Here is a 27,933-nt window from a genome sequence, read left to right on the forward strand (position 1 = left end):
GCTGACCCAGGCCGCCGCCTTGCTAGGCCCGGCCCGCCAAGACCCCACCGCAGCAGCGACGCTTATCCACGCCGCAGGCGAGGTGCTGAACCAGGCCGCAGCCACGCCAGGTGCGGCCCGCCAAGCTCCGATCGCTGCAGCCACGCCCAGCCCAGCCTGCACCGATCCCATCGCAGCTGCGACGCCAATCCAGGCCGCCGCAGCGATGCCCTGCCCGGCCCGCCAAGAACCGGCCACAGTAGCGATGCCCGCTAAGACTCCAGCTGCGACCCTGAGTGAGACTGCGACAGCGACGCTGATCCAGGCCGCCGCCATGCAGGGCGCGGCCCGCCAAGACCAGGCCGCCGCCATGTCAGGCGCGGCCCGCCAAGACCAGGCCGCCGCCATGTCGGGCGCGGCCCGCCAAGACCAGGCCGCTGCCATGTCAGGCGCGGCCCGCCAAGACCAGGCCGCCGCCATGTCAGGCGCGGCCCGCCAAGACAAGAATGTACCATTGTTTACCCCGGCCTGCAAGGCCAGAGCAGACACCGCTCCCCAGTCTAAGGAAGTCCCTGCTAGGAAGTCCCTGATAGGAGAGGACCCCGCATACTGGAAGCTGAAGGCTGATCTAGAGGCCCAGTTCCCACAGGAGATGGTGGATCGGTATCTGCTCCCTCCGCACACTCCCAAGGCGACTTCTGCAGCAACCACGCCAAAGAGTCCCCCGCCCGGGCCTGCTGATGAACACCCATCCCCAGCGCTGCCACAACAGGAGTGCTCAGAAGAACTAAGGGGGAGAGGAGGCCAGGAAGCTGAGGAGCTGACCCCGGAGCCATCAGCAGTGGATCCATGCCCAGAGCCAGAGATGCTGCCGTATTCCCGCTGGGATGAAGAGGAAGAGTTGTCCAGAAACCTCACCTGGGAGCCTGCAAGCAGTGAAGCAGCAACCCCGCAGAATCCAGCCCGTAGGACACGGCGCCGTAGCAGAACAAAGTTTTCCCCTGCACCGCAGTCTCCAGAGCAGAAAGACGAAGTCATGGCCAGAGACTTGGAAGAGAAACGGTTCCTGAGAAGGGCCAAATCCCAGGTCAGAGGTCCACTTTGTCGCGGTGTAGTAGAAGACTTCAGCTTGAAATCAGGATATGGCTTCATAGTAGCTCCTGGTATGAAGGAAGGCATCTTTGTTAATAGAAGGGATGTTAGAGCCCATTTGCCCAGAGGACATCCGGGAAGGAACTTACGGACAGGAGACTCAGTGGAATTCACCATGCACCAAGGAGAACGAGGATGGTATGCATTGGATGTTACACCATGTCCCAGACATCCCTACAGTGAACCTGCGGTCTCAACAGAAAAAGAAACAGACACAGAAAAAGAAACAGATACAGAAGAAGAAAGAAAAGACAGAGATGGAGAAAGCAACAGGTGCCGCAGCCCTACAGGCCCAAGCCCTGGTGGAATGGAGTAGAGAAAAGTAAAGTACAGCAAGTTACAGTTTTGACCAGTTTGCAACGTTTATAAGTTTAAGCATGTGCCCACATGAACTAATGTGAGAAACCCATAAACCTTAAGGCTATGAACTGGCTATAGCCACAAACTCTCGCAGTGTAAATAGTTACCCCAGAGGTACCACCACCAGAGCCAGCCTGTTTAGGGGCTTGGCTCGCCTGCAACCAGGGAGCACGCCTGTTTATGGGGCCTGGCTCTCCACCACAAAGAGGGTACCTGGTCAGCACCAACCGTGAAGGCCGCCTCTGGATCCTGCCAGAAGTGGCTGAAGGCACGGCTTCACCAGGCCAGGTATGCCCTGAAGACCACCAGCCCATGAAAGCCGCCTCTACATCCTGCCAGAAGTGGCTGAAGGCGCGGCCAACGGGAGAGGAAGACTGGAGGAAAGGTCTGGGGAAACGGATGGCCCAGACCTGGTTACCAAAAGAAACCGGTGACCTGCCTCCTGAGAGGGTTTTGGGTGGGTTAACGGACTTGTGGGTGGAGGGTGGTGATGTATGGTACCTGGTGGTTTTAAAAGTTTTACCATGTTTTAATGTTTTATGCATTTTAAAATGTTGTCTTGCAGCCCGAGGACGTGCTGGTGATAACTAAGGGGGAATGTGGCGCCCCTGACCTGGTCAGGCACCACTGAGTACTGCACCCATGCTGGGGACAGTACAAACAGGTAATCCAGAAGGCTGACCGAGGTGTGACTACACAGGCGCATAGTGATCAGGTCTCACACATGTACCTTTGAGAGGACCCCTGGGGATCCCAGGAGGGGGCAAAGCCTTCACCTCCACTTGAGGAGTGGAGGGGGCGAAGCCTCCATCTCCACTCAAGGGGTGTGGTAGAGAGCCTGGTTGCTAGGTGGCGTAGGCAAGAACAGGAGAGGAGGAGCAGTGAGCCGGTTTAGTGCAGCAGTCCAGGGAGAGCAGACGTCAGGAGCAGACCCCTGGGGCTGTTGTAGTCTAACAGCGTCCGCGCAGTGACTACCGACGGGGGAGAACGGTCACCTGGTAGTGCTGCCCGAACCCCACACACAGCTGGAGAGAGAGCCGCGTAGTGGAAAGTACGGAGACTGTCAGGGAGTACCAGGCCCAAACGGGCGGCAGATCCCGGTGCGGGGATAGATCCACCTTTCCTCGCTAAACCTGCCGGTGTGGGGCCCTCAAAGCCCACGCCACAACACCCCAAAGGCCGCAGCCACGTAGCCACAGTTAGGGCCCATAGTTCACAGGAGGCAAGCAGCTGGAGTGATCTGGTCCAGGCGACAAGCAAACGGCAAACAAACGAGGGGAGCAGCTACTTCCCTGGGTGACCCCCATAGGGACTAAAAGTCGGGGTTACCACAAACCACAGAATGGCTAAGGAAGGCGAGTCGGTAGTCACCCTCATCAGTCAGCCTGAAGGACACCTGGTTCCAGCCTGGTTCATCCCAGCTACGCCCGGGTTACTCACTCTGCCACCTTCTGTGAGTAAAACCCCTGAAAGACATTCTGCTTGTGCTGAGTTATTCTGCGCCTTGTGGTTCTACACACTCACACAGGGCCCTGGGGCTTGCCTCACTCTCAGGAGGCTATTACAACTGACTGCACCCACCATCAGCCCCAGGCATCCCTTAATCTGCAGTGGCGGTCCCCACTGGCCGCAATTCTGAGAGTGGCGTCACGACAATCCTAAATAGAAGATCTCCTACCCGTGACAGGATCCAGCCGAGTGGAGTCCCTGAAGGTAATGCACCGACACTGCACTTGTGGGGCTTCACATTAGCTTATATTTTTTACTACAATAACATTATATACACTATACAAGAAATCACTACTCAGTATGTGGTGACTGACTAAAATGACCATTCTGTACCTGTATAAAAACCGCTATACAAAACAAATATTAACCGCTGACAGTGGCCATATGTTGGTAGTTACCAGTTGTACTCACCACTCTATAGCCCTATGAGTGAATGCAGTAGAGTAAATACAAGAGTTACAGTTGATGTCTTTGTTCACTTTTTCCATCTATTAAAGCGGGCTTTACACGCTGCGATATTGGTCCCGATATCGCCAGCGTGGGTACCCACCCCCATCTGTTGTGCGACACGGGCAAATCGCTGCCCGTGCCGCACAACATTGCCCAGACCCGTCACACTACTTACCTGCCCGGCGACATCGCTGTGACCGGCGAACCGCCTCCTTTCTAAGGGGGCGGTCCGTGCGGCATCACAGCGTCGTCACTGAGCGGCAGCCCAATAGCAGCGGAGGGGCGGAGCTGAGCGGGACGTAACATCCCGTCCACCTCCTTCCTTCCGCATAGCGGCCGGGAGGCAGGTAAGGAGAGTTTCCTCGTTCCTGCGGTGTCACACGGAGCGATGTGGGCTGCCACAGGAACGAGGAACAACCTCGTTACTGCTGCAGTAACGATTTTTGAGAATGGACCCCCATGTCACCGATGAGCAATTTTGCACGTTTTTGCAATGATGCAAAATCGCTCATCGGTGTCACACGCAACGGCATCGCTAATACGGCCAGATGTGCGTCACAAATTCCGTGACCCCAACGAGTTCGCATTAGCGATGTCGTAGCGTGTAAAGCCCCCTTAAGACTTTTTGTAGCCATAACCATTGTCCCCAGAGGTTGCTGCCAAGACATCTGTCTCCCCACTTTTTAAGGACCTTTCTGACCTGTTCCTAACCTACATAAACTCCCATACTGCACACACTCCCAATTATTTGCCAGTTTCTGCCCCTTCTGACTTTATTAATGTACCTGCTTTGTTGCCATAAAATACTGTACTTTACTTCAGAAAAAATGGTGTTATCCTCTTAAAGGGAATCTATTACCAGGTTTCTGCCACCTAATCTGAGAGCAGCATAATTTAATGGCAGAGACCCTGATTCCAGTGATGTGTCAGTTACTGGGCTGCTTAGTGTAAAGCCAGCTCAGCGTGTAGTTGTACAAAACAGTATAAACTCAGAAAGGGGTGCAACACTTACTCGGCTGGTCAGATGGATACTTCTGATAATGATGACTTATTTTAGAGATTGGATAATAATATTGCTATTCCCGAAACTTCCTTTAAAGAGAGCCTGTCATCAGAATGTTACACCCCAGACTATTGGCATTTATATAAAGGCGCTTTAGTAATAACTAAATCCTTACCTTTCTTGTCGAAATCTGTTGGTTGTTTTAGAGAAATTCATAGTGTAAATTGTATGCTTATGAGTTGTAAGTGCAGTGGGGTGGGCCCTGCACTCTCAGCTCGCCTACCTCTTTCCCTATTTCCTCCTATGTGCCTCCTGTGTCTAGACCACTCATGTTTCAGTGACCTGCCAATCAGAGACATGAGGCAGGAATCAGGCAGAGAATAAGGAAAGAAGCAGGAAAGCTGCAAGTGCAGTGGGGTGGGCCCTGCACTCTCAGCTCGCCTGCCTCTCTCCCCTTTTCCCACCCGTTGATCACCTCCTGTGTTTAGGTCCCTCATGGTTCAGTGACCTATCAGTCAGAGACAGGAGGCAGGAATCAGGCAGAGAATAGGGAAAGAAGCAGGAAAGCTGTAAGTGCAGTGGGGTGGGCCCTGCACTCTCAGCTCGCCTGCCTCTCTCCCCATTTCCCACCCGCTGATCGTCCCCTGTGTTTAGGTCCCTCATGGTTCAGTGACCTATCAGTCAGAGACAGGAGGCAGGAATCAGGCAGAGAATAGGGAAAGAAGCAGGAAAGCTGTAAGTGCAGCGCCCACCTTACTGCACTTGTAACTCATTAGCATATAATTTCTACTATGGATTTCTCAAAAAAAAATATAATGGATTTCTACGAGAAAGGTAAGGATTTACTAAGCGATAAAGCACCCTTACGTACATACAGTAGCATTAGGTTGTGGTTTAAAATCCTGATGATCTTTATGGATTATTGTGCGGACTTTGTTGGGCACATTACATACAGTATGTAACAAAGTTGACTTGGAGCGGATACAAGTTCAGATAAGGAAATCTACAAGTTTAGATACTTTCTTCTGTTACCTGAAAGCAATAGCAATGTGTAAGAAACTCAACTCCGCTACATCTACACATGGGCTACTTTCATTCCTAAAATGTCTTCTTTTGCATACCCCTTCCATTTTTCCAGAAACTGGTCAAGTTAAAAAGGTTTTCTGCTTATGTACAAATTAATAGTTTTCCAAAATGAACATTATCCAGTGTTGAGAGGAAGGATCTTTTATGTTAATCAAGCCTTAAACTTGATCCGGGTTGTTGTCTCCCCATCTGCTGTATGTTATGTCTATGGGAACTAAACCTTGGGAAGCTGTAAAGACTAGGAAATAGTGATAAACATTACCCTAAAGAATTGTAACGTTATACAGAATATTCCAGGAAAACACCTGCATTGCTAGCACTTCATTAGAGGGGACTGAGTCATGGATCCCAGGATATTGCATCTGCTAACCATATACTGTAGATTGGGTAACATTGACCATTTATGAACTATATTCCTCGTGTCGTGTATATACTCTTAATAGACTGTTGATAATTTTAACCTAAAATAGCAAAATGCACAAATTTACAAGTAGAAAAAAGGCGAACCTCCTGGCCGTCACAATCTGATCCAGATTTCAGCACAGTATAAATGCTGAGTTCTGATTCCTGTTATCCAGGGAGATCAGAAATGTGGAAGGTAAATAAGTATCCGTCTGCTGATTGCCAAGGCACAGCTAGGTACCTAAACTGATTATATTCTCTAGTTCTCTGTAATATCCCAGCTTACTATGACCCAGCAGCACTCAGCTTCCTTCCAATGGTTAACTGTATCATGTCTGAGTTACAGGACGCACAATCTGGAGGGACATAACGCCCTCACCTCCACCTAATACTCATATGTTCACCGTGTGTGCTATGCTTTGCGTGACTTGCTGATCAAGAAGCTGTACAATATGCTCTAGAGGAATAGTGCCGTCTGGGTTAAATGGAGTGGGGTGAACGAGTCTATGAGAGTTAGAAAGATGTATGGTCTTAGGCTGTAAACGTAAAATTGTGTATTCGAGAGTGGAAAAAGAGTTCCTATGTAAAATATTACATATGGAGTAGGATAAGTATGTTCAGCTTGCATTAAAATGATTGTCAGTGAATTCAGAGTAGAATCACAAAAAATTGTTTAAAAGAACTGAAGTCCTCAGTGGTTGATCCCTTTTAATGGCTAACTGAAAAGATGGTAATAATAGCAAGCTTTCAAGACTACTCAGGTATCTTCATCAGGCATGGTATAACACAAAATCTGAAGTCACATATTTATACACATTTATACACATTTCCTGTTGTGTATAAATATGTGACTCTTCAGATTTTGTGTTACACCATGCCTGATGAAGAGACCTGAGTAGTCTTGAAAGCTTGTTATTATTTCCATCTTTTCAGTTAGCCATTAAAAGGTATCAACCACTGAGGACTTCAGTTCTTTTAAACAATTTTTTATCTCTACTGGCTAACACGGTACAAAGATATATTTTACCTGGAGTAGAATCACAGAATGTTCGAGTTGGAAGGGCCCTCCAGGGTCATTGTGTCTAAGCCCCTTGCTCAAAGCAGGATTCACTAAACCATCTCAGACAGATGTCTATCCAGCCTCTCTTTGAAGACTTCCATTGAAGGAGAGAGAACTCACCACCTCTCATGGCAGCCTGTTCCAATCATTGATCACCCTCACAGTAAAAAAGTGTTTTCTAATATCTAATCTGTGTTTTCTCCCTTTCAGTTTAATTCCATTGCTTTTAGTCTTTCCTTGTACAAATGAGAATAAGGACGATTCCTCTACAGTGTGACATCCCTTCAGATATTTGCAGACAGCTATTAAGTCTCCTCTCAGTCTTCTTCTCCTCTCAGTCTTCTTTTTTGCAAGCTAAACATTCCAAATCCTGTAACCGTTCCTCATAGGACATAGTTTGTAGACCGGTCACCATTCTGTTAGCTCTTCTCTGAACTTGCTCCAATTTGTTGATGTCTTTTTGAAAATGTAGTGCCCAGAACTGTACACAATATGCCAGAGGAGGCCTGACCCAAGAAAGAAACACTTTCATCAATTATGAATTATGGGAAAAATCGAAATATCTGAAAACTGTTAGACAGAAGCTCAGAGATGATCAAAAAAGGCAATAAATTTGATCCGGTCATCATATGAGATGCATGGAAAAACTATCCTCAGGATAGGGGATAAATGTATGACTGCTGGAACCCAAACGATCACCAGAACGGAGTCTGATCCTCAATGCACAACGTATGGGAAGAGGAGTTTACGGGAGCAATGCACACACTCTGTTCGGTGTCTATGGAGCTGGCAGAAATAGCTGAGTACTGTTAGAAGGAAGTGAGACCTAGTTTTGGTTATCGGTAGTGGTCCCAGTTTTGGGGAACCCAGCAGTTATATATTTGGCCACTAAAGATGAGCAGATCAGGCAAAGTTCAAGATCGCCTGTTTACGTGGATTATCCGAGGAGATTGAATTTAATGTCCCTCACTATGCTCTGGGGTCTGTCATGTGCTGTGACCTTCTGCACGCATATATAGAACCATCCCAGGTCTCATGAAACATAAAAGGCTAGGCTCACTTTCGGAGGCGCAGCATGAGCAGTGAAGATCAGAAGACGTGGCAAAGACAAAAGTGATAGGTGACACTGAGGAGCAAAGGTGCCAGAATGGGGAGCAGTAACAAGTGTAGAGACATTTTTCTAAACTTGGGCCTTTAAAGGGCTTTTCCCACCAACAAAGGTAATTTTAATCAATGGCTCTTGGAATAATAAGTTCCACGAGTGTATGTGTTTTTGTTTTTTTGTTTTTTAAAGTCCTTGTGCTGAGGTAATCTTATATATGTTCCCCTGCTATTTACTGTGTAATGGCCGTGTCTGACCGTACAAGGACATGGTCTGATCATACCAAAGCTCCTGGGCAGGGGAGGACGTAAAAAAAAGATATACAAACATTACAGCATGGAATCGCGAATAATTCTTTCTGTGAGGTAAACCATTTTTAATAACATGCAGGGAAATGCTTTACCTCACTAAAAGAATCAGCTATGATCCTCTGCTGTAATGTTTGTATACTGTTTTACTTCCACAGTATACAAACATTACAGCAGAGGATCATAGCTGCCCAGGAGCTGTGGTATGATCAGATCATGTACCTGTATGGTCAGACACAGCCATTACACAGTACACAGCAGGGCCACATACTGTATATAACATGATCTCAGCACAGGAACACTTTTTTTTAAACACATCCAATGGTGGAACTCATTATTATTCCAAGATCTATTGATTAAAATGAACTTTAAAATTAAGTTTGTTCTTGTGGAAACCCCATCAAGTTAGGGTAGATTGTGGACTGGAGGTAAAGAACATGGTGTAAAGGAAGTTGCATGGATGTAAGAAAATCTTGTTGAGATGCTGACGAAACGTGGTAACTACAATGAATTTGTCAGCCATAGGAGGATAACTGTTTATAGTTAGCGTGCGCGGTACAATTATCCTGCAATTTTATGTAGCATTCTTATTTTTTCAATCTCTTTTGTTAACAGACATCATTGTTTAAATTTGAAACCAGAAAGTATTATTAAAGATATAAAGATAAAGAAACATGGTCCGTGTCCAGTTTCTGTTCTTCTGTTTCACAGATGCATTTGCTATTTCACCAAGGAAAGAATTTCTAAATCTTTATTTCAAGTTGCATTAAGTTCATGTGTATTGAACATTCCTTGGATGAGTTTGCCAAGTTTTATCTTCATGGTAGGCTAAGGAGATGTGCATGTGTGGCGCCCCTGACATGGTCAGGCACCACTGAGTACTGCACCCATGCTGGGGACAGTACAACACAGGTAATCCAGAAGGCTGACCGGGGTGTGGAACACAGGCGCATAGTGATCAGGTCTCACACATGTACCCATGAGAGGACCCCTGGGGATCCCAGGAGGGGGAAAAGCCTTCACCTTCACTGGAATAGTGGAGGGGGCCAAAAGCCTCCATCTCCTCTCAAGGGGTGTGGTAAGAGAATCTGGTTGCTAGGTGGCGTAGGCAGGCACAAAAGGGAAAAGAGAAGGAGGAGTAAACAGTCTAGAGTCTGCAGCAGAGTGTGGAGGAGTGAGGAGCAGGAAAGTGAAGCTCTGACAGGAGCAGCAGTGAAGGTCCCAGATGTGAGCCGGTTCAGAGCAGAGTCCAGGGAGCTCCGAGGAGCTGACCCCTTCCCCTGGGCTGCTGTAGTCTGACAGCGTCCGCGCAGTGGCTACCGACGGGGGAGAACGGTCAACTAGGAGTGCTACCCGAAATCCATCTTCAGCTAGAGAGAGAGCAACGGAGTGGGAAGTAAGGAGACTGCTAGAGAGTACCAGGCCCAAACGGGCGGCAGATCCCGAAGCGGAGATAGATCCAGCTTTTTTTTGCTAAACCTGCCGGTGTGGGGCTCTCAAAGCCCACGCCACAACACCACAAAAGCCGCAGCCACGTAGCCACAGTTAGGGCCCATAGGTCACAGGAGGCAAGCAGCTGGAGTGGCCTGGTCCAGGCAACAAGCACACGGCAAACGAAGGGGAGAGAGGCTTCAGCATCTTCCCTGGGTGACCCCCATAGGGACTCAAAGTCGGGGTTACCCCAAACCACCAAGGGCTAAGGAAGGCGAGTTAGTAGTCACCCTCACAAGTCAGCCTGAAGGACACCTGGTTCCCGCCTGGTTCATCCCAGCTACGCCCGGGTTACTCACCCTGCCACCTGAAGTGAGTAAAAACCCTGAAAGACATTCTGCCTGTGTGGAGTTATTCTGCGCCTTGTGGTACTACGCACCTACACAGGGCCCTGGGGCTTGCCTCACTCTCAGGAGGCTATTCCAACTAACTGCACATATCATCCGCCCCAGGCGTCCCTTAATCTGCAGTGGCGGTCCCCACTGACCGCAATACTGAGAGTGGCGTCACGACAAGAAGAAGATCTCCTACCTGTGACAAGATCCAGCCGAGTGGAGTCCCTGAAGGTAATGCACCGACACAACACCTGTGGGGCTTCACATCTGGCGTCACGAACAGGATAAGGACTAGACCTGTTCAGACAGGTGACCATGTGCCTGGGCGGTCCGCTTGGAAAATTGGAAGCGCCGCCATATTGCCACCATGAAAAGCGCGCTGAAAAACAACAGCAGCCCGCGCTGGGAGAAGTTACCGCCCACGAAGAGGTGTGGCTACCCAGAGATCCCCTGCAGAGTCCTGACCTAGCAAGTGAAGAGAGCGGAAGCGTTCAGAGACGTCGGGACAGAAAGGGAGCCAGAAGCCTGCTGCTGGGAGAGGAGCTGCTGAAAGAGGCAGAGCGGAAACTGAACAGCTTGCTACTAGAGGCAACGACGAGTCCACTGCTGGGAAATCGTGCAGAAGACGGCGCAGAAGAAATGGCGTCTGACCGCAGAAACCCAGAACCGGGCTCCGCTGCCTGGTGGTATCGGGAGCTGGCCCAGTTCTGCGACCGACTGGAGACCCGGGTCGTGGAGCAGATCAGAGAAGAACGCATGGAACTTCTGGAGATGGCTGCCGCGGTTCAGGCCTATGAGAGGGGAACCGCACGACGAGTGCCAGACCGGACGGCGACGACTCAGACCCCGATGCTGCCACCGATGGGTGAGTCCAGTATTACCCCTGCCGGCCCGGATGCCCCGACCCCTGCTGCCACGCCCGCGGTCCCTGAAGAGGCGCCCGGCGCGGCGACGCTGAGCCAGGCCGCAGCCACGCCAGGTGCGGCCCGCCAAGCCCAGGCCGCCGCAGCGATGCCCTGCTCGGCCCGCCAAGACCCGGCCGCCGCAGCGATGCCCTGCTCGGCCCGCCAAGCCCCGGCCGCCGCAGCGATGCCCTGCTCGGCCCGCCAAGACCCGGCCGCCGCAGCGATGCCCTGCTCGGCCCGCCAAGCCCCGGCCGCCGCAGCGATGCCCTGCTCGGCCCGCCAAGCCCCGGCCGCCGCAGCGATGCCCTGCTCGGCCCACCAAGACCCGGTCCCTGCAGCGACGCCCAGCCCAGCCTGCACAGATCCCATCGCAGCTGCGACGCCGATCCAGGCCGCCGCCATACAGGGCGCGGCCCGCCAAGACCAGGCCGCCGCCATACAGGGCACGGCCCGCGAAGACCAGGCCGCCGCCATACAGGGCGCGGCCCGCCAAGACCAGGCCGCCGCCATACAGGGCGCGGCCCGCCAAGACCAGGCCGCCACCATGCCAGGCGCGGCCCGCCAAGAGATTGCATCACCATTTTCCCCGGCCTGCAAGGCCAGAGCAGACACCGCTCCCCAGTCCAAAGAGGTCCCTGCTGGAAAGCCCACGCTGGGGGAGGACCCCGCATACTGGCAGCTGAAGGCTGACATGGAGGCCAAGTTTCCACAATGGTTGGTGGACCAGTACATACTCCCTCCGCATACCCCCAAGACGACTCCTGCAGCAATCATGCCAAAAAGATCCCTGCCTGGGCCTGCTGAAGAAAGTCCATCCCCAGCACTGCCACCAAAGGAGTGCTCAGAAGAACTAAGGGGGAGGGGAGGCCAGGAAGCTGAGGAGCTGACTCAGGAGCCATCAGCAGTGGATCCATGCCCAGAGCCGGAGATGTTGCCATATTCTCGCTGGGATGAAGAGGAAGATTTATCCAGCAACCTCACCTGGGAGCCTGCCAGCAGTGAAGCAGCCACCCAGCAGAATCCAGCCCGCAAGACACAGCGCCGCAGCAGAACTCAGTTTTCCCCTGCACCGCCATCCCCAGAGCAGAGAGATGACATCACGGCCAGAGACCTACAAGAAAAAAGGTTCCTGAGAAGAGCCAAAGCACAGGCCAGAGGACCCCTTTGCAGAGGAGTAGTGGAGGACTTCAGCCTCAAGTCAGGATACGGGTTCATCGTAGCACCTGGCATAAAGGAAGGTATCTTCGTCAACAGAAGAGATGTCAGAGCTAATCTGCCCAGAGGACACCCTGGCAGAAACTTAAAAATGGGAGACTCCGTACAGTTTACCCTGCATCAAGGAGAAAGAGGCTGGTATGCCCTAGATGTAGTGCCATGTCCCAAAGAAGAAAGGAAAGACAGCCATAAAGAAAGAAAAGACCAAAGACCTAATGAAGAGACAACTACAGATGAGGAAAAAGGTCAAGAAAGCAACAGGTGCCGCAGCCCTACAGGCCCAAGCCCTGGTGAAGAGGAATCTGCCTAAGTTTAAGTAAAGTACAGCAAGTTTTGACCAGTTTGGAAAGTTTGTTTTGCAACGTTTTAAAGTTCAAGAATGTGCCCACATAAACTATTGTGAGAAATAAACCTTAAGGCTATGAACTGGCTATAGCCACAAACTCTCGCAGTGTAAATAGTTACACCAAAAGGGCACCACCACCACCAGAGTCAGCCTGTTTAGGGGCTTGGCTCGTCTGCAACCAGGAGGAGCCCGTCCGTATATAGGGCCTTGGCTCGCCTGCGACCAGAGAGCATGCCTGTTTATGGGGCCTGGCTCTCCACCACAAAGAGGGTACCTGGTCAGCACCAACTGTGGAGGCCGCCTCTGGATCCTGCCAGAAGTGGCTGAAGGCGCGGCTCCACCAGGCCAGGTATACCCTGAAGACCACCAGACCATGAAAGCCGCCTCTACATCCTGCCAGAAGTGGCTGAAGGCGCGGCCAACGTGAGAGGGTTTTGGGTGGGTTAACGGACTTGTGGGTGGAGGGTGGTGATGTATGGTACCTGGTGCTTTTAAAATGTTTTACATGTTTTAATGTTTTTATGCATTTTAAAATGTTGTCTTGCAGCCCGAGGACGTGCTGGTGATAACTAAGGGGGAATGTGGCGCCCCTGACATGGTCAGGCACCACTGAGTACTGCACCCATGCTGGGGACAGTACAACACAGGTAATCCAGAAGGCTGACCGGGGTGTGGAACACAGGCGCATAGTGATCAGGTCTCACACATGTACCCATGAGAGGACCCCTGGGGATCCCAGGAGGGGGAAAAGCCTTCACCTTCACTGGAATAGTGGAGGGGGCCAAAAGCCTCCATCTCCTCTCAAGGGGTGTGGTAAGAGAATCTGGTTGCTAGGTGGCGTAGGCAGGCACAAAAGGGAAAAGAGAAGGAGGAGTAAACAGTCTAGAGTCTGCAGCAGAGTGTGGAGGAGTGAGGAGCAGGAAAGTGAAGCTCTGACAGGAGCAGCAGTGAAGGTCCCAGATGTGAGCCGGTTCAGAGCAGAGTCCAGGGAGCTCCGAGGAGCTGACCCCTTCCCCTGGGCTGCTGTAGTCTGACAGCGTCCGCGCAGTGGCTACCGACGGGGGAGAACGGTCAACTAGGAGTGCTACCCGAAATCCATCTTCAGCTAGAGAGAGAGCAACGGAGTGGGAAGTAAGGAGACTGCTAGAGAGTACCAGGCCCAAACGGGCGGCAGATCCCGAAGCGGAGATAGATCCAGCTTTCTTTTGCTAAACCTGCCGGTGTGGGGCTCTCAAAGCCCACGCCACAACACCACAAAAGCCGCAGCCACGTAGCCACAGTTAGGGCCCATAGGTCACAGGAGGCAAGCAGCTGGAGTGGCCTGGTCCAGGCAACAAGCACACGGCAAACGAAGGGGAGAGAGGCTTCAGCATCTTCCCTGGGTGACCCCCATAGGGACTCAAAGTCGGGGTTACCCCAAACCACCAAGGGCTAAGGAAGGCGAGTTAGTAGTCACCCTCACAAGTCAGCCTGAAGGACACCTGGTTCCCGCCTGGTTCATCCCAGCTACGCCCGGGTTACTCACCCTGCCACCTGAAGTGAGTAAAAACCCTGAAAGACATTCTGCCTGTGTGGAGTTATTCTGCGCCTTGTGGTACTACGCACCTACACAGGGCCCTGGGGCTTGCCTCACTCTCAGGAGGCTATTCCAACTAACTGCACATATCATCCGCCCCAGGCGTCCCTTAATCTGCAGTGGCGGTCCCCACTGACCGCAATACTGAGAGTGGCGTCACGACAAGAAGAAGATCTCCTACCTGTGACAAGATCCAGCCGAGTGGAGTCCCTGAAGGTAATGCACCGACACAACACCTGTGGGGCTTCACACATGTCTTGTTTGTCAAACATATGCTCCACATCATGTCACCAGACATTTTAGGGCAATATTTTCTTTTTTGACACTTTTTGTTAAGAAAATGCAGCTATGAGAATTCTATTCTTCTGCTTTATACATAGGGAGCAATATTTTAGCTTCCAAGCTCTCGTATCTGATTGGCTGACAGGGTCTGATTTGTCTACTGTAATTAGCACATCAAAGGGTTCCAATAATGGATTTTTGGTTTTCCACTAATAGAGGTGATGCGCCTGTGGGGTCTTGGGGAGTACTCGTCACCGGGCTATGTCGAAACAGGTTGTTACAGCGGCCTGGCCCAGTTCCATGTCCCTGGCGGTGTCAGTAAAGACAGGGATAGGGATGTTGGAGGTAGTTGATCATGACGCCACCTGTGGTGTGCGGCCAGTTATTAGCCTCCGCTGCAGAAAGTCTCTCTCTTCTGGGGCAGATGGGGATGCAGCTTAGGTGTTGCACCTCTCCACAGGCAGAGCTAGGCTCCAGGGAGTGGTAGTCGCCTATAGCGGAGGGACGCGAGGATGTGAGCGCCGGCAGTGATGGAATGACACAGATGGTGCAGTTTAAGTTCTTTTACTCACTGGAAGCACACAGCTGTTGGAGTGCCAGGCTACGCTGTGATGGGCTCCAGCCGATCCTGGATACTTCGGAGGTCATGGCCGGTTGTTCCTTCTGTGCGTCTCCTTTTGACGGTTTCCCTCCACTCCAGCCCCTGGGCCGTGGAAAGGGTCACGGGTGCCTTCCGCACTCCCTTCAAACCCTGGGATCTCTCTGTCCTTCCTAAGAACCCAGGTCGAGCCTCCAGCTCCAGACAACGGGCCACGAACTATCGGTGTCTTGCTTGCTTGTCCGTTCCTGAGTCCAACCTGACTTGGACGCTGTCTGGTGCTAACTGCCTGTTGTGTGTGAGATGAATCCTAACTTCCCCGTATGGAAGCCCCACCTCCCAGATTCCTGAACTGGTGGGCAAGAGGTCCCATACCTCATGATGGCTACCCCAGCACCTACCCTAGCCCGGTCCCAGTGGAAGAGCTCCTGTGTTATGTGTTGGATGGGTGTTTTGGGGGTTGTTACCGGTGATGACTTCCTCCGTATCCGAGACAAACACTGCAACTCAGGTGAGGTGCAGTACCCTGTGGTGCCTGAAGCCGGAGGGGCGCCACAGAGACATTTTACGTTTAAGGCTTGGGCCTCTTTGTGTTTCTAGTTGCTCAGAAAATAAACTTTTTGATGGGGAAAAAAATTGGCAAGGTCCTAGTGATTATGATAACATTCCCAACCATCCTACAATTGCATTTCTAATGTGATTACTTGAATAGTCATTGTGTAGCACTTGTTAGATTATGTGAATTTCGTTATGTTCGGCTTCACATGTAGAATTTATATTGCTTGCCTCAACATCAATGGTCATGCAACTTTTTATAAATGTAGCTCACAACTGTAAAAATAATTGACATCTTCAGAGACATTAAAGTGGCCAGTTATATTAACAAATCATTAAGAATGAACATAATTTACTATTATGTTTTAATGACAGTATACATAGTAAGCACATGTAGGGGGTCAGGTACCACAATAATGTAAAGTTTAGGGATGATTGAATATCACAAATATTCGGCAATATTCGGCTTCGCGAATATCCGATGAATAGGTCGCCGCTATTCTATGCACAATGTAAGTCTATGGGAAGCCCGAATAGTTGGTATTCGGGTTTCTCATAGACTTACATTGCACATCGAATAATCACAAATAGTCGAATAGCGGCGACCTATTTGGTAAATATGGGCGTTGCCGAATATTTGAGGTATTCGATCATCCCTAGTAAAGATCACTTTTAAGATTCAGTCTCCAAGCACTGATTTCTGTGACTTAAGCAACAAAAACTATATTTATTTTTAAACTTAAAGGGGTGCCCATATTTTTTATTGTCTAGTTCGATATTATGTTGAGAAACAATGTTTCTCTCAAATACCTTGTGTTGGCAATAGTGCCTTTGAGAGGCGCTATTGCAGACCGCTGTTCCCCGCTCCGGTGACGTACCCGTCAAATGCTGCACACATCCGTGCGGCCGGCTGCAGTCTTCCAGACTCTGAGCTGTGAGCGGTGTTTCACTGCTGTCACAGCCCATCTGCTCCCTGCTCCCTCCTCCCTCCTAGCACAGTGCGTCTCCTTCTCCCCCTCCCTCCTCCCTCCTAGCACAGCGCGTCTCCTTCTCCCCCTCCCTCCTCCCTCCTAGCACAGCGCGTCTCCTGCTCCCCCTCCCTCCTCCCTCCTAGCACAGCGCGTCTCCTTCTCCCCCTCCCTCCTCCCTCCTAGCACAGCGCGTCTCCTGCTCCCCCTCCCTCCTCCCTCCTAGCACAGCGCGTCTCCTGCTCCCCCTCCCTCCTCCCTCCTAGCACAGCGCGTCTCCTGCTCCCCCTCCCTCCTCCCTCCTAGCACAGCGCGTCTCCTGCTCCCCCCTCCCTCTCACAGGCACTATTGCCAACACAAGGTATTTGAGAGAAACATTGTTTCTCAATATAATATCGATCTAGACAATAAAAAATCTCCCTTTAAATTTACTCCATGTTTGTGATACACATCCAAAAGCCTTATGGTTTACAGTGTAAATGTTAAAATGGTCATAGGCCTGGCAGAACGCTTTGGAGCTCTATGCGCCCCTTATCGCCTCAAGCAGCATTTCTGTATTAGGCAGTAATATAAGTAGAGGTATTCCAAGACTTTTGCACACTATTTTATTGCTGTCAAAAAAGCTGATCCTTAAATATTGGATAACATCCTCCACCCCCTCTATCTCAGAACTTATAACTAAACTTAAGCATTATGTGGAGACGCAGGGAGACGCACTCACTAATAAGGAAGCGCAGGCAGATAGATTTCTATTAAAATGGAAACAGTTTGTAGTAAAATATTGTAAAAAGGAGGAAAAGAAAAAATGGTCCAGCCTTTTACCTCAACTGCATGGTACATTATGGAAGACCTAAAAAGTAACCCAGGTCAACTCCGAACAGGTAACTAAACTGTGAATGAACGTGACTAAGTGATAAAATCCACACCACCCATTTTATTTTTTTCTCTTTTAACTGAGATGGCTGTTAGGTTGGTTTGGCTTATTTTATTGTTTGTACGGTCTTAGGGGTACTTTGCACGCTGCGACATCACTAGCATCGGCTAGCGATGCCAAGCACGATAGTACCCGCCACCGTCGCACATGCGATATCTTGTGATAGCTGCCGCAGCGAACATTATCGCTACGGCAGCTTCACACGCACTTACCTGCCCTGCGACGTCACTCTGGCCGGCGACCCGCCTCTTTCCTAAGGGGACGGGTCGTGCGGCGTCACAGCGATGTCACACGGCAGGCGGCCAATAAAAGCGGAGGGGCGGAGATGAGCGGGACGTAAACATCCCGCCTACCTCCTTCCTTCCGCATAGCCGGTGGAGGCAGGTAAGGAGATGTTCCTCGCTCCTGCGGCTTCACACACAGCGATGTGTGCTACCGCAGGAACGAGGAACAACATCATATCTCCTATTGGTGCGACATTATGAAAATGACCGACGCTACACAGATCACCAATTTTCAACGCTTTTGCGATCATTTATCGGCGCATCTAGGCTTTACACGTTGCGACATCGTTACCGGCGCCGGATGTGCATCACTTTCAATTTGACCCCGACGATATCGCAGTAGCGATGTCGCAACGTGCGAAGTACCCCTTAATCTCACTGCATTTTTCATCTTCCCAGTTGCTGCTATAGGAGTTTCCAACAATGGTTATCATAAATCTATTGTATTTAGAAGCTTTATTTTTCCATTCTGCGTACTGGATGAAAGATGATTATACTTCGATGCGAATGCTAACCCAATTGTTTACTGTTTAAAATTTTCAATAAAAAAGATATTATAAAAAAAAATGGTCATATGCACTTTAGATGTTGCTCATGGGCGTGGTGAATGTTGCGATGTGACTGCAGGATATTGAGGGACAGGGGGCTCCTACACTGTCCCTCATGCTAGGGGACTCAAGGCAATCCCTGACCTCTGGATTATCCCTGAAGGTGGAAATGCTGGAGTCCCGTGCCTCACTATTCTCCTGAGCAGATCTAATCTGTTATTCTCCTCCGAGGGAAGGAAGGAGCAGGAGTGTGATGGAAACACAGAAAAAGACAGACCGGGGGAAACCAAAACTCAGACACACTGCAAACTCACAGGAATTAGCAGTAAGAGGCTAAAGAGAAAAGCAAGAGCAGGAAGGCAGCCACAAAGAGACAACAAGGGTTAACACAACCGCCGCTCACAGCAATAATGCACAACAACAACCTGTAAATCTAGATCACAACACCTCATCAGATCAGTATAGGTAAGCTATAGCTGGCATGAGGGTATGCTCACACGAGAGTAAAAATCATGCGAGTGCAATGTGAGAAAATCTTGCATTGCACTCTGACCATTGTTAGTCAATGAGGGAGAGCAGATGGTCAGGTTTTCTCGCATCCAAATTCTAGATGCGAGAAAAGTCGCAACATGCTGTGATTTGATCCAGAATACGTCCGAGACTCACCAATACAAGTCAATGGGTGCGAAAAAAACAACTGACGTCACACGGACAGCACGTGGACCATCCTAGTGACGTCCATTTTTATGTATACAATTCTATCATTTAGCACAGAACACTGTAAATGCTCCTGTAAATGACTGTAAATTACTAATAGCTGCTGAGAAAAAAACAAATTGCACGCTGACAGCACACTGAGAGCACACTGATGACAAGTGAGAAAAAAATCGTCCTACTCTCCTGGATGATAATGTGACTGTTTTTACATACGATCGTGCGAGTCCAGCCTTAATGGAATAGTCCAGCCAGCCTATATTGGAGTGTAGCGAATGTAACTGGCTCCCCTACAGCATGTGATCAAAGAGACAAACAAGCAGCTTGCTTAAGTCTGTGGGTTGATGCCCATGTCTCCATGCGCTGATCACAGACATCAGAGACGTTAGCACGTAGAGTGCCAGAATCTGTAGTTTCCACAGATCCTGACACCATCATGACAGTTAGTGCATCTTACTCCAGTGCACTCCTCATCAACACAGATGTGCAAGACGACAATCTTGATCAGTCTGGGCCATAGACTTCAATGGTAAAGGGTGACCTTTTGGCATACATTTAGCCATTATAAGTAAGGATCTGTTAACCTCAGATATAGTGAAATATAAAATAGATTTAATACATTTACATATATATCATACAGTATGTATACCGTAAAACGTGTATAATTAGATAGATGTATAGATAGATAGAGGGATAGATAGATAGATAGATAGATAGATAGAGGAATAGATAGATAATAGATAAATAGATAGATAGATAGAGGGATAGATAGATAGATAGAGGGATAGATAGAGGAATAGATAGATAATAGATAAATAGATAGATAGATAGAGGGATAGATAGAGAGAGATAGATAGATATTAGATAGAGAGATAAATAGAGGGATAGATAGATAGATAGATGGATAGAGGGATAGATGGATAGATAGATAGATAGACAGATAGATAGAGGGATAGAGGGATAGATAGAGGGATAGATAGATAGAGAGATAGATAGATAAAGGATAGATAGATAGAGAGATAGATAGAGAGATAGATAGAGAGATAGATAGAGAGATAGATAGATAAAGGATGGATAGATAGATAGATAGATAGATAGAGAGATAGATAGATAGAGGGATAGATAGAGAGATAGATAGATAGATAATAGGGAGATAGATAGATAGATAGAGGGATAGATAGATAGATAGATAGAGGGATAGATGGATAGATAGATAGAGAGAGAGAATCTTTCTGATATATCCATTTTATTGCAGCTAATATATAAACGTTTCATATTTACAAGTGATGTAGCAAATATTTTCTTTATGTACTGTAACCCTAGTTTGTTACTGTATTAATGTGAATGAGCTGTATAGAAATACAGAGCTCTTACTGTAAAATCTATGGGTGCTCAGTTTAGAAGATATATCAGGTTCTGACAGCAAAAAATGCCCCAATCTTAATCCCTGGCACTTCAGTGCTGATAAATCAATTGGTCCTTGTCATTAAGGAGGAAGTAAAGTGCCTGATTTGTGACAGCCATGAAGTGAGAGTGCATTTCTTGTGTGGCCAGAGAACTACAGCGACCCTTATAAAAAACAGAATAGTGAGTCATTAGAGCTGGGAATAGGAAAGGAATTGCTGAAATAATAGTAGCAGAACGGCTTCCTTTCGAGCCGTGACTTCCCCGGCTGGAATGCAGCGCTGAATACTTCTGCTATTGAAGTCAAGATGCCTTCTGAATAATTTGTATTATCTTCTGTCTCACTTATCCCTCCCTCTTCCTTGTGTCTTGTAGATTTACACTGACTGGGCAAATCACTACCTAGCAAAGTCTGGTCACAAGAGGCTGATAAAGGATTTACAACAAGACATAGCTGATGGTGTCCTGCTGGCGGAGATCGTGCAGATCATCGGTGAGTCTGGGGTCCCAGCTGTGCTCCAGAGGCAGGGACCTAAGTGGCTGCTGAGTGACTTTGGACTTGGAAAGTCCATCGTGTGTCTGTCTTCGCTCCAGATATTCCAGACATTGTGTGAGTTGTTTGAAAGTTCATTTGTATTTGAAATCTGAGAAGTATCAGCCCAACGGTTACATTACAACGGCTATAGTGTATCCTCCACATGCTGCAATGTCACAGATGAAGACTTGATCACGCCATATGTGTCCCATGTGTGCGTGGTGTTTGCTGGAGGGGATGATTCTTTGTAGGATGCCTGGAAACACTATCCCTGACCATGCAGACAATTGGGGAGGATTTCATGTCAGCAGTTACTTCCAGGGGCAGGGAAATTAGCAGCAGATCACATTCACACTCTACCCCTGTAGGATTGTGTGATTATGGTGTGTCTGGGTGTTGTAGTGCGCTAGATGAGTACACACACTACATGTATGCATCATTTCCTTCTCCTTTCACTTACACATCTCTTTTTTTGTTTAGCAAATGAAAAAGTGGAAGACATCAATGGCTGTCCAAAGAGCCAGACCCAGATGGTAAGTCCTGACTTTATCGGACCTTGCTAACCTGTATATTGCATGTGATTATGTCAGTCATTGTATTCTATTTGACCAATATCATGTGTTATTACAGTGTGTTTACTGATATAGATAAAGTGATGCAAGGTGGATTTATATCTTGCTGTATGTAAGCGCTGTTCCACAGGAGGGAGGGTTGGCATAGTAATTATTGCAATGATTCTGCTCTAGCTTTATGAATATGAATGGTGTTTGTGCTCAGTGACATATTTTGCTCATGTTCACACACAAAGTATTTTGCAGTTTCTTTTCTCATAGTTTTTGCTGGTACTGTAAAAAACAGCATGTTATTTAGGAAGAAGAAACAGCAAAAAACACTACATGTGAACATAGCCTTACGAAGACCAACACAACGGCAACTGTTTTAGACACCTGCTTCTTTTTTCCCAATTCTTCATGGTCTCACTACGTGGGAATAACCACTTTCTCATGCAGAAAAATCACAGTGGGCTATGCCAATTCCAACTTACTTTATTAATTGCTGACCGTGGATAGATATATGATTATTCCAAGCGTATATATATATATATATATATATATATATATATAGCAATCTTGTCTATTTTAGTGGTTCCAAGTGTTTGACATCACTCTGGCCATCTGATATATATATATATATATATATATATATATATATATATATATATATATATATATATATATATATATATATATATATTGCACTTGTGTATAGCCTTAGCAATCAGATGCAGCCAACCGGACAATAGTATTTTTATTCTTTACACATTGGCACTTTGGATGCTCTGGTTATTTGTTTTCATACCCTCCATGTTCAGAACATTGATCTATAACGTTCTAATGTGTGCTTATGGTTGTTACTCACTATATGATGCCAATGCATGGAGTTCTGTATATTCGGTACTCCTGCATAGCAGTCTCTGTCCTCTGTATCACACACAAACACATCTATGGAAGCTAGCATACCTACCATCAAACAGTGGGGGAAAAAAGTACTTAGTCAGCCACTAATTGTGCAAGTTTTCCCACTTAAAAAGATGAGAGAGGCCTGTAATTTACATCATAGGTAGATCACAACTATGAGAGAGAAAATGAGACAACAAATCAGACAATAACCTTGTCTGATTTGGCAAGATTTTTTTTGCTAATTATGGTGGAAAATAAGTATTTCGTCATCTAAAAACATACAAGATTTCTGGCTCTCAGAGACCTGTATCTTCTTCTTTAAGAGGCTCCTCTGTCGTCCACTCATTACCTGTAGTTATGGCACCTGTTTGAACTTGTTATCAGTATAAAAGACACCTGTCCACAACATCAAACAGTCACACTTGAAACTCCACGATGGTGAAGACAAAAGAGCTGTCGAAGGACACCAGAAACAAAATTGTAGCCCTGCACCAGGCTTGGAATGCTGAATCTACAATAGGCAAGCAGCTTGGTGTGATGAAATCAATTGTGGGAGTAATAATAAGAAAATAGAAGACATTCAAGACCACTGATAATCTCCCTCGATCTGTGGCTCCACGCAAGATCTCAACCCGTGGGGTCAAAATGATAACAAGAACGGAGAGCAAAAATCCCAGACCTACATGGGGGGACCTAGTGAATTAATTCAGAAAGAATGTATAAATTATAGGTAATAGATTTCAAGGTTATGGCAGAAACTACCTACTTGTTATTTTAAAATTATTATACTTTATTGATATGCATTAAAAACCAAACAAAAACAAACATTTGTGGACTAAAATTTCTTGAATACCGTGGAGGTTACTATGAACCCGATTCAAAAAACTTTGAGACCAGATTGGCCCAAACCACGAGTATATGTAGTCAGAGGAGGGAGATGGGGGGGGGGGGATTCCCTCTCCTCTCACCCTATGAGTGTATCACTGCCTGCCAATGGAGTACATCCTAATGTAAACGATGCCCCCATTCCTCGGCGGCTATCCCTCCTCTGATCCTCGCTCTTGTGTCAGGTCACTGGGGTCTCAAGTAGGACGAATACTCTTATCACTAAGGGCTCACAGCAAAAAATAGTGAACACCTACCACTTATAAACTCAGTGCACATTACTATCTTGGCCCAAATGCAGATGATTAATGCGAGGTGATGTTAGTCCATATCTCATATATAGGGCAGGGGGGGGAAATAGATATCCCTAATCAGCTTACCCCTACCTGGCAATGGAGTACACCCTTAGTTTCCTGGTGTCCCCGCTCCTCGGCGGCTTGCCCTCATAGACCCTCAACTCTCTCTCAATTTATTCGGGACTAAGTTATTATGATATGGAACAGAAGATCATAGATCCTTCATCTGTCATATTAGGGAGTGCTTTGAAAACAAAAAATTCCATCTCACTCAGTGCACATCGATAACCTGGCCAAAATGCAGACAATTAAATAAATTTGATATTAATCCATATCTCATAAAAGGGATTTTTAATAATAAATGTCCCTAGATGGCTTGCCCCTGCCTGGCAAATGGAGTACACCCTTAATTTTCTGGTGCCCCCACTCCTCGGCGGCTCGCCCTTGTAAGCCCTCAACTCCCTCTTAATTTATTCGGGATTTGGTTTTTGAGATATGGAACAATAAATCATCAATCACTTATCTGTCATATTGGGGAGTGCTCTGGAGACATATCTTTTTCTCAAAAAATCGTATCTCTTATCTCGACGCGTTTCTCTCCGCCCTGTTTATGGATGGAGTTCATCAGGAGATTTTGACAAAGAGCATAATAGCCTCCTTGGATGTGTCACCTTCAAGGATCAAAGTGGTATAATACCAGTTGAGGGCTTACAAGGGCGAGCCGCCGAGGAGTGGGGGCACCAGAAAATTAAGGGTGTACTTCATTTGCCAGGCAGGGGCAAGCCATCTAGGGACATTTATTATTAAAAATCCCTTTTATGAGATATGGATTAATATCAAATTTATTTAATTGTCTGCATTTTGGCCAGGCTATCGATGTGCACTAAGTGAGATGGAATTTTTTGTTTTCAAAGCACTCCCTAATATGACAGATGAAGGATCTATGATCTTCTGCTCCATATCATAATAACTTAGTCCCGAATAAATTGAGAGAGAGTTGAGGGTTTATGAGGGCAAGCCGCCGAGGAGTGGGGACACCAGGAAACTAAGGGTGTACTCCATTGCCAGGTAGGGGTAAGCTGATTAGGGATATATATTTCCCCCCCCCGCCCTATATATGAGATATGGACTAACATCACCTCGTATTGAATCATCTGCATTTGGGCCAAGATAGTAATGTGCACTGAGTTTATAAGTGGTAGGTGTTCACTATTTTTTGCTGTGAGCCCTTAGTGATAAGAGTATTCGTCCTACTTGAGACCCCAGTGACCTGACACAAGAGCGAGGATCAGAGGAGGGATAGCCGCCGAGGAATGGGGGCATCGTTTACATTAGGATGTACTCCATTGGCAGGCAGTGATACACTCATAGGGTGAGAGGAGAGGGAATCCCCCCCCCATCTCCCTCCTCTGACTACATATACTCGTGGTTTGGGCCAATCTGGTCTCAAAGTTTTTTGAATCGGGTTCATAGTAGCCTCCACGGTATTCAAAAAATTTTAGTCCACAAATGTTTGTTTTTGTTTGGTTTTTAATGCATATCAATAAAGTATAATAATTTGAAAATAACAAGTAGGTAGTTTCTGCCAGGACCTAGTGAATGACCTGCATAGAGCTGGGACCACCATAACAACGGCTACTATCAGTAGCACAGTATGCCGCCAGGGACTCAGATCCTGCAGTGCCAGATGTGTTCCCCTGCTTAAGCCAGTACTTGTCCAGGCCCATCTAACGTCTGCTAGAGAGTATTTGGCTTATCCAGAAGAATATTGGGAGAATGTCATATTGTCTGATGAAACCAAAGTAGAACTGTTTGGTAGAAACACAACTCGTTGTGTTTGGAGGAGACAGAATGCTGAATTGCATCCAAAAAACACCATACTTACTGTGAAGCATGGTGGTGGCAACATCATGCTTTGGGGCTGTTTCTCTGCAAAGGACAACTGATCCATGCACATGAAAGATTGAATGAGGCCATGTATCATGAGATTTTGAGTGCAAACCTTCTTTCATCAGCAAGGGCAATGAAGATGAAACGTGGCTGGGTCTTTCAGTATGATAATGATCCCAAGCACAACACCAGGGCAACAAACGAGTAGCTTCATAAGAAGCATATGAAGGTCCTGGATTGGCCTAAACAGTCTCCAGATCTCAACCCCATTGAAAACCTTTGTAGGGAGTTGAAAGTCCATGTTGCCCAGTGACAAGCCCAAAACATCACTGCTCTAGAGGAGATCTGCATGGAGGAATGGGCCAACATACCACCAATAGTGTGTGCCAACCTTGTGAAGACTTACAGAAAACGTTTGACCTCTGTCATTGCCAACAAAGGATATCTAACAAAATATTGAGATGAACTTTTGTTATTGACCAAATACTTATTTTCCACCATAATTTGCAAAAAAAAATCTTGCCAAGGTGATTTTCTTGATTTGTTTTCTCATTTTGTTTCTCATAGTTGTGGTCTACCTATGATGTCAATTACAGGCCTCTCTTATCTCTTTAAGTGGGAGAACTTGCACAATTGGGGGCTGACTAAATACTTTTTTTCCCCACTGTATCTTTGAAAATTATTTATATTTGCCCTATCTTTGATCTACTTTGTAATAACTGTTATATTCTAATCCAGTGCCTGCCCCTATCTTCAGCTGGAGGCCATACACATGTTTGAAGCCTACAATAATCAATGTGTAATACTATAAGTATATGACATGTAGTTTAAAGCTCCTGGGCCTTAGAGCAAACCTGTGATGTCATGTGCTAATAGATGTGATGTCATGCTGTGTACATTATATACAAAAAATAAGAGAAGCATTCATTTTCACAGTTACAAAGCTAAGCCTTGTATGATTCCATCGTATGGTATGCCAACAGTGCCCTTTGAGAGCACTTCTCTTTTCCTACATTGTAGAGACTGCTGCTGTGCTACCTGACATCATGGCTTTAGGCATAGTCTGGACCTGATGTACTCTATATTGTAAACTGAGTCTATTTGTGCTATACTGTATATTTACATAGTTGTAGAGCTTCCATAACCATTTAGACTTGTTTTGGAAGTTAACCAATATCCAAGTACCTTACATCACCAGCTCCAAACATTTCTATATATTTACCTTTGATTTTTAAAGTGCTTGGCCACTACTTTTATATTGATTGGCTATCCTTGGGATAGGTCATCAATGTCTGATCAGCGGGGGTCTGACACCCTGTGCCCCCGCTGATCACCTGTTCCAGGTCCTGGCTGCCGGAAATGCTCAGTTCAGGGGCTGCCCCATCTTCTGACTATGGCCGCGGCTGGGTACTGTTCATCCTCCTCCCATTCAAATCAATGCAGGACCCAGCACTGGCCGCTATCAATTGACAGGTCAGCTCCAGAATTGAGCATTTACAGCCGCCTGCTGCACACGGAACAGCTGATCGGTGGACGTGTCGTATCCCTGCCAATCAGACATGGATGACCTATCCTAAGGATAGCCCATCAATGTTAAAGTGTGGTCAACCTCATTAACTAATAGTATCCGTGTTAGCAGTAGTCCTTCCAATTGAGCGAAAACTATTATGCTATTATGCTGAATGCGCCAGAGCCCAGAGTAGGTAATGAGACTGATGACTGCTTAGTTACCATACATTTTACAAATTGTGAGATGATTTACAGTAAATGGTAACACCTGCTTATGTGTAAATCTATACAGAGCCATGGGAAATGTTCTTGTTCAGCGGGTGATACAATGACCTCTGTGATTACAAATAACAGGATTACATCAAGGACACAGCTCAGGAAGCTGCTCAAATTGACCTAATCATTTAAGATTTGACTGTGACATCAGGGCTCGAGATGAATCATCTTCTACCTTCCATTGTGCAGGCATCTTGGGAGTGACCTCAAACCCAGTGATAATAGTGTACGTGAAGGAGCATACCGTTGCAAGCAAAATGATTCAACTCCCATTGCATATAATTTTTAATAGCTAAATTGACAATTTTTCCAATAAACCAATGAAACAAGAACACTTTAAACAGCTCAGGACATCTAATTGCACAAATGGTTTCTCCAAATTTAACACAAAATGCCACTGTTGATGACTATAAACTTCAACCCTTCATGACAAGCATCTTTAGTACTTAGAGGAACCGTTTTGGCTGTTACGACCTGCTACTAACATGATGCATAGCCAGACAACAACTTTTCACA

The 27,933-nt window shown here is 47.3% G+C and overlaps 1 protein-coding gene across 10 annotated transcripts in view; it reads left to right on the forward strand.

Annotated features, from left to right (window-relative positions):
• The window catches only part of NAV3 (neuron navigator 3), a 1,060,193-nt gene that overhangs the window by 662,427 nt on the left and 369,833 nt on the right, over positions 1-27,933 (forward strand). For all 10 annotated transcript variants that reach the window (XM_075344930.1, XM_075344922.1, XM_075344924.1 and 7 more), the window contains 2 exons: positions 20,942-21,059; positions 21,582-21,634. In XM_075344930.1, the coding sequence (XP_075201045.1) occupies positions 20,942-21,059; positions 21,582-21,634 (171 nt within the window). The remainder of the gene's footprint in view (positions 1-20,941; positions 21,060-21,581; positions 21,635-27,933) is intronic.

Source organism: Anomaloglossus baeobatrachus, chromosome 4 (assembly GCF_048569485.1).
Source record: "Anomaloglossus baeobatrachus isolate aAnoBae1 chromosome 4, aAnoBae1.hap1, whole genome shotgun sequence".
NCBI classification, from domain to species: Eukaryota; Metazoa; Chordata; class Amphibia; order Anura; family Aromobatidae; genus Anomaloglossus; species Anomaloglossus baeobatrachus.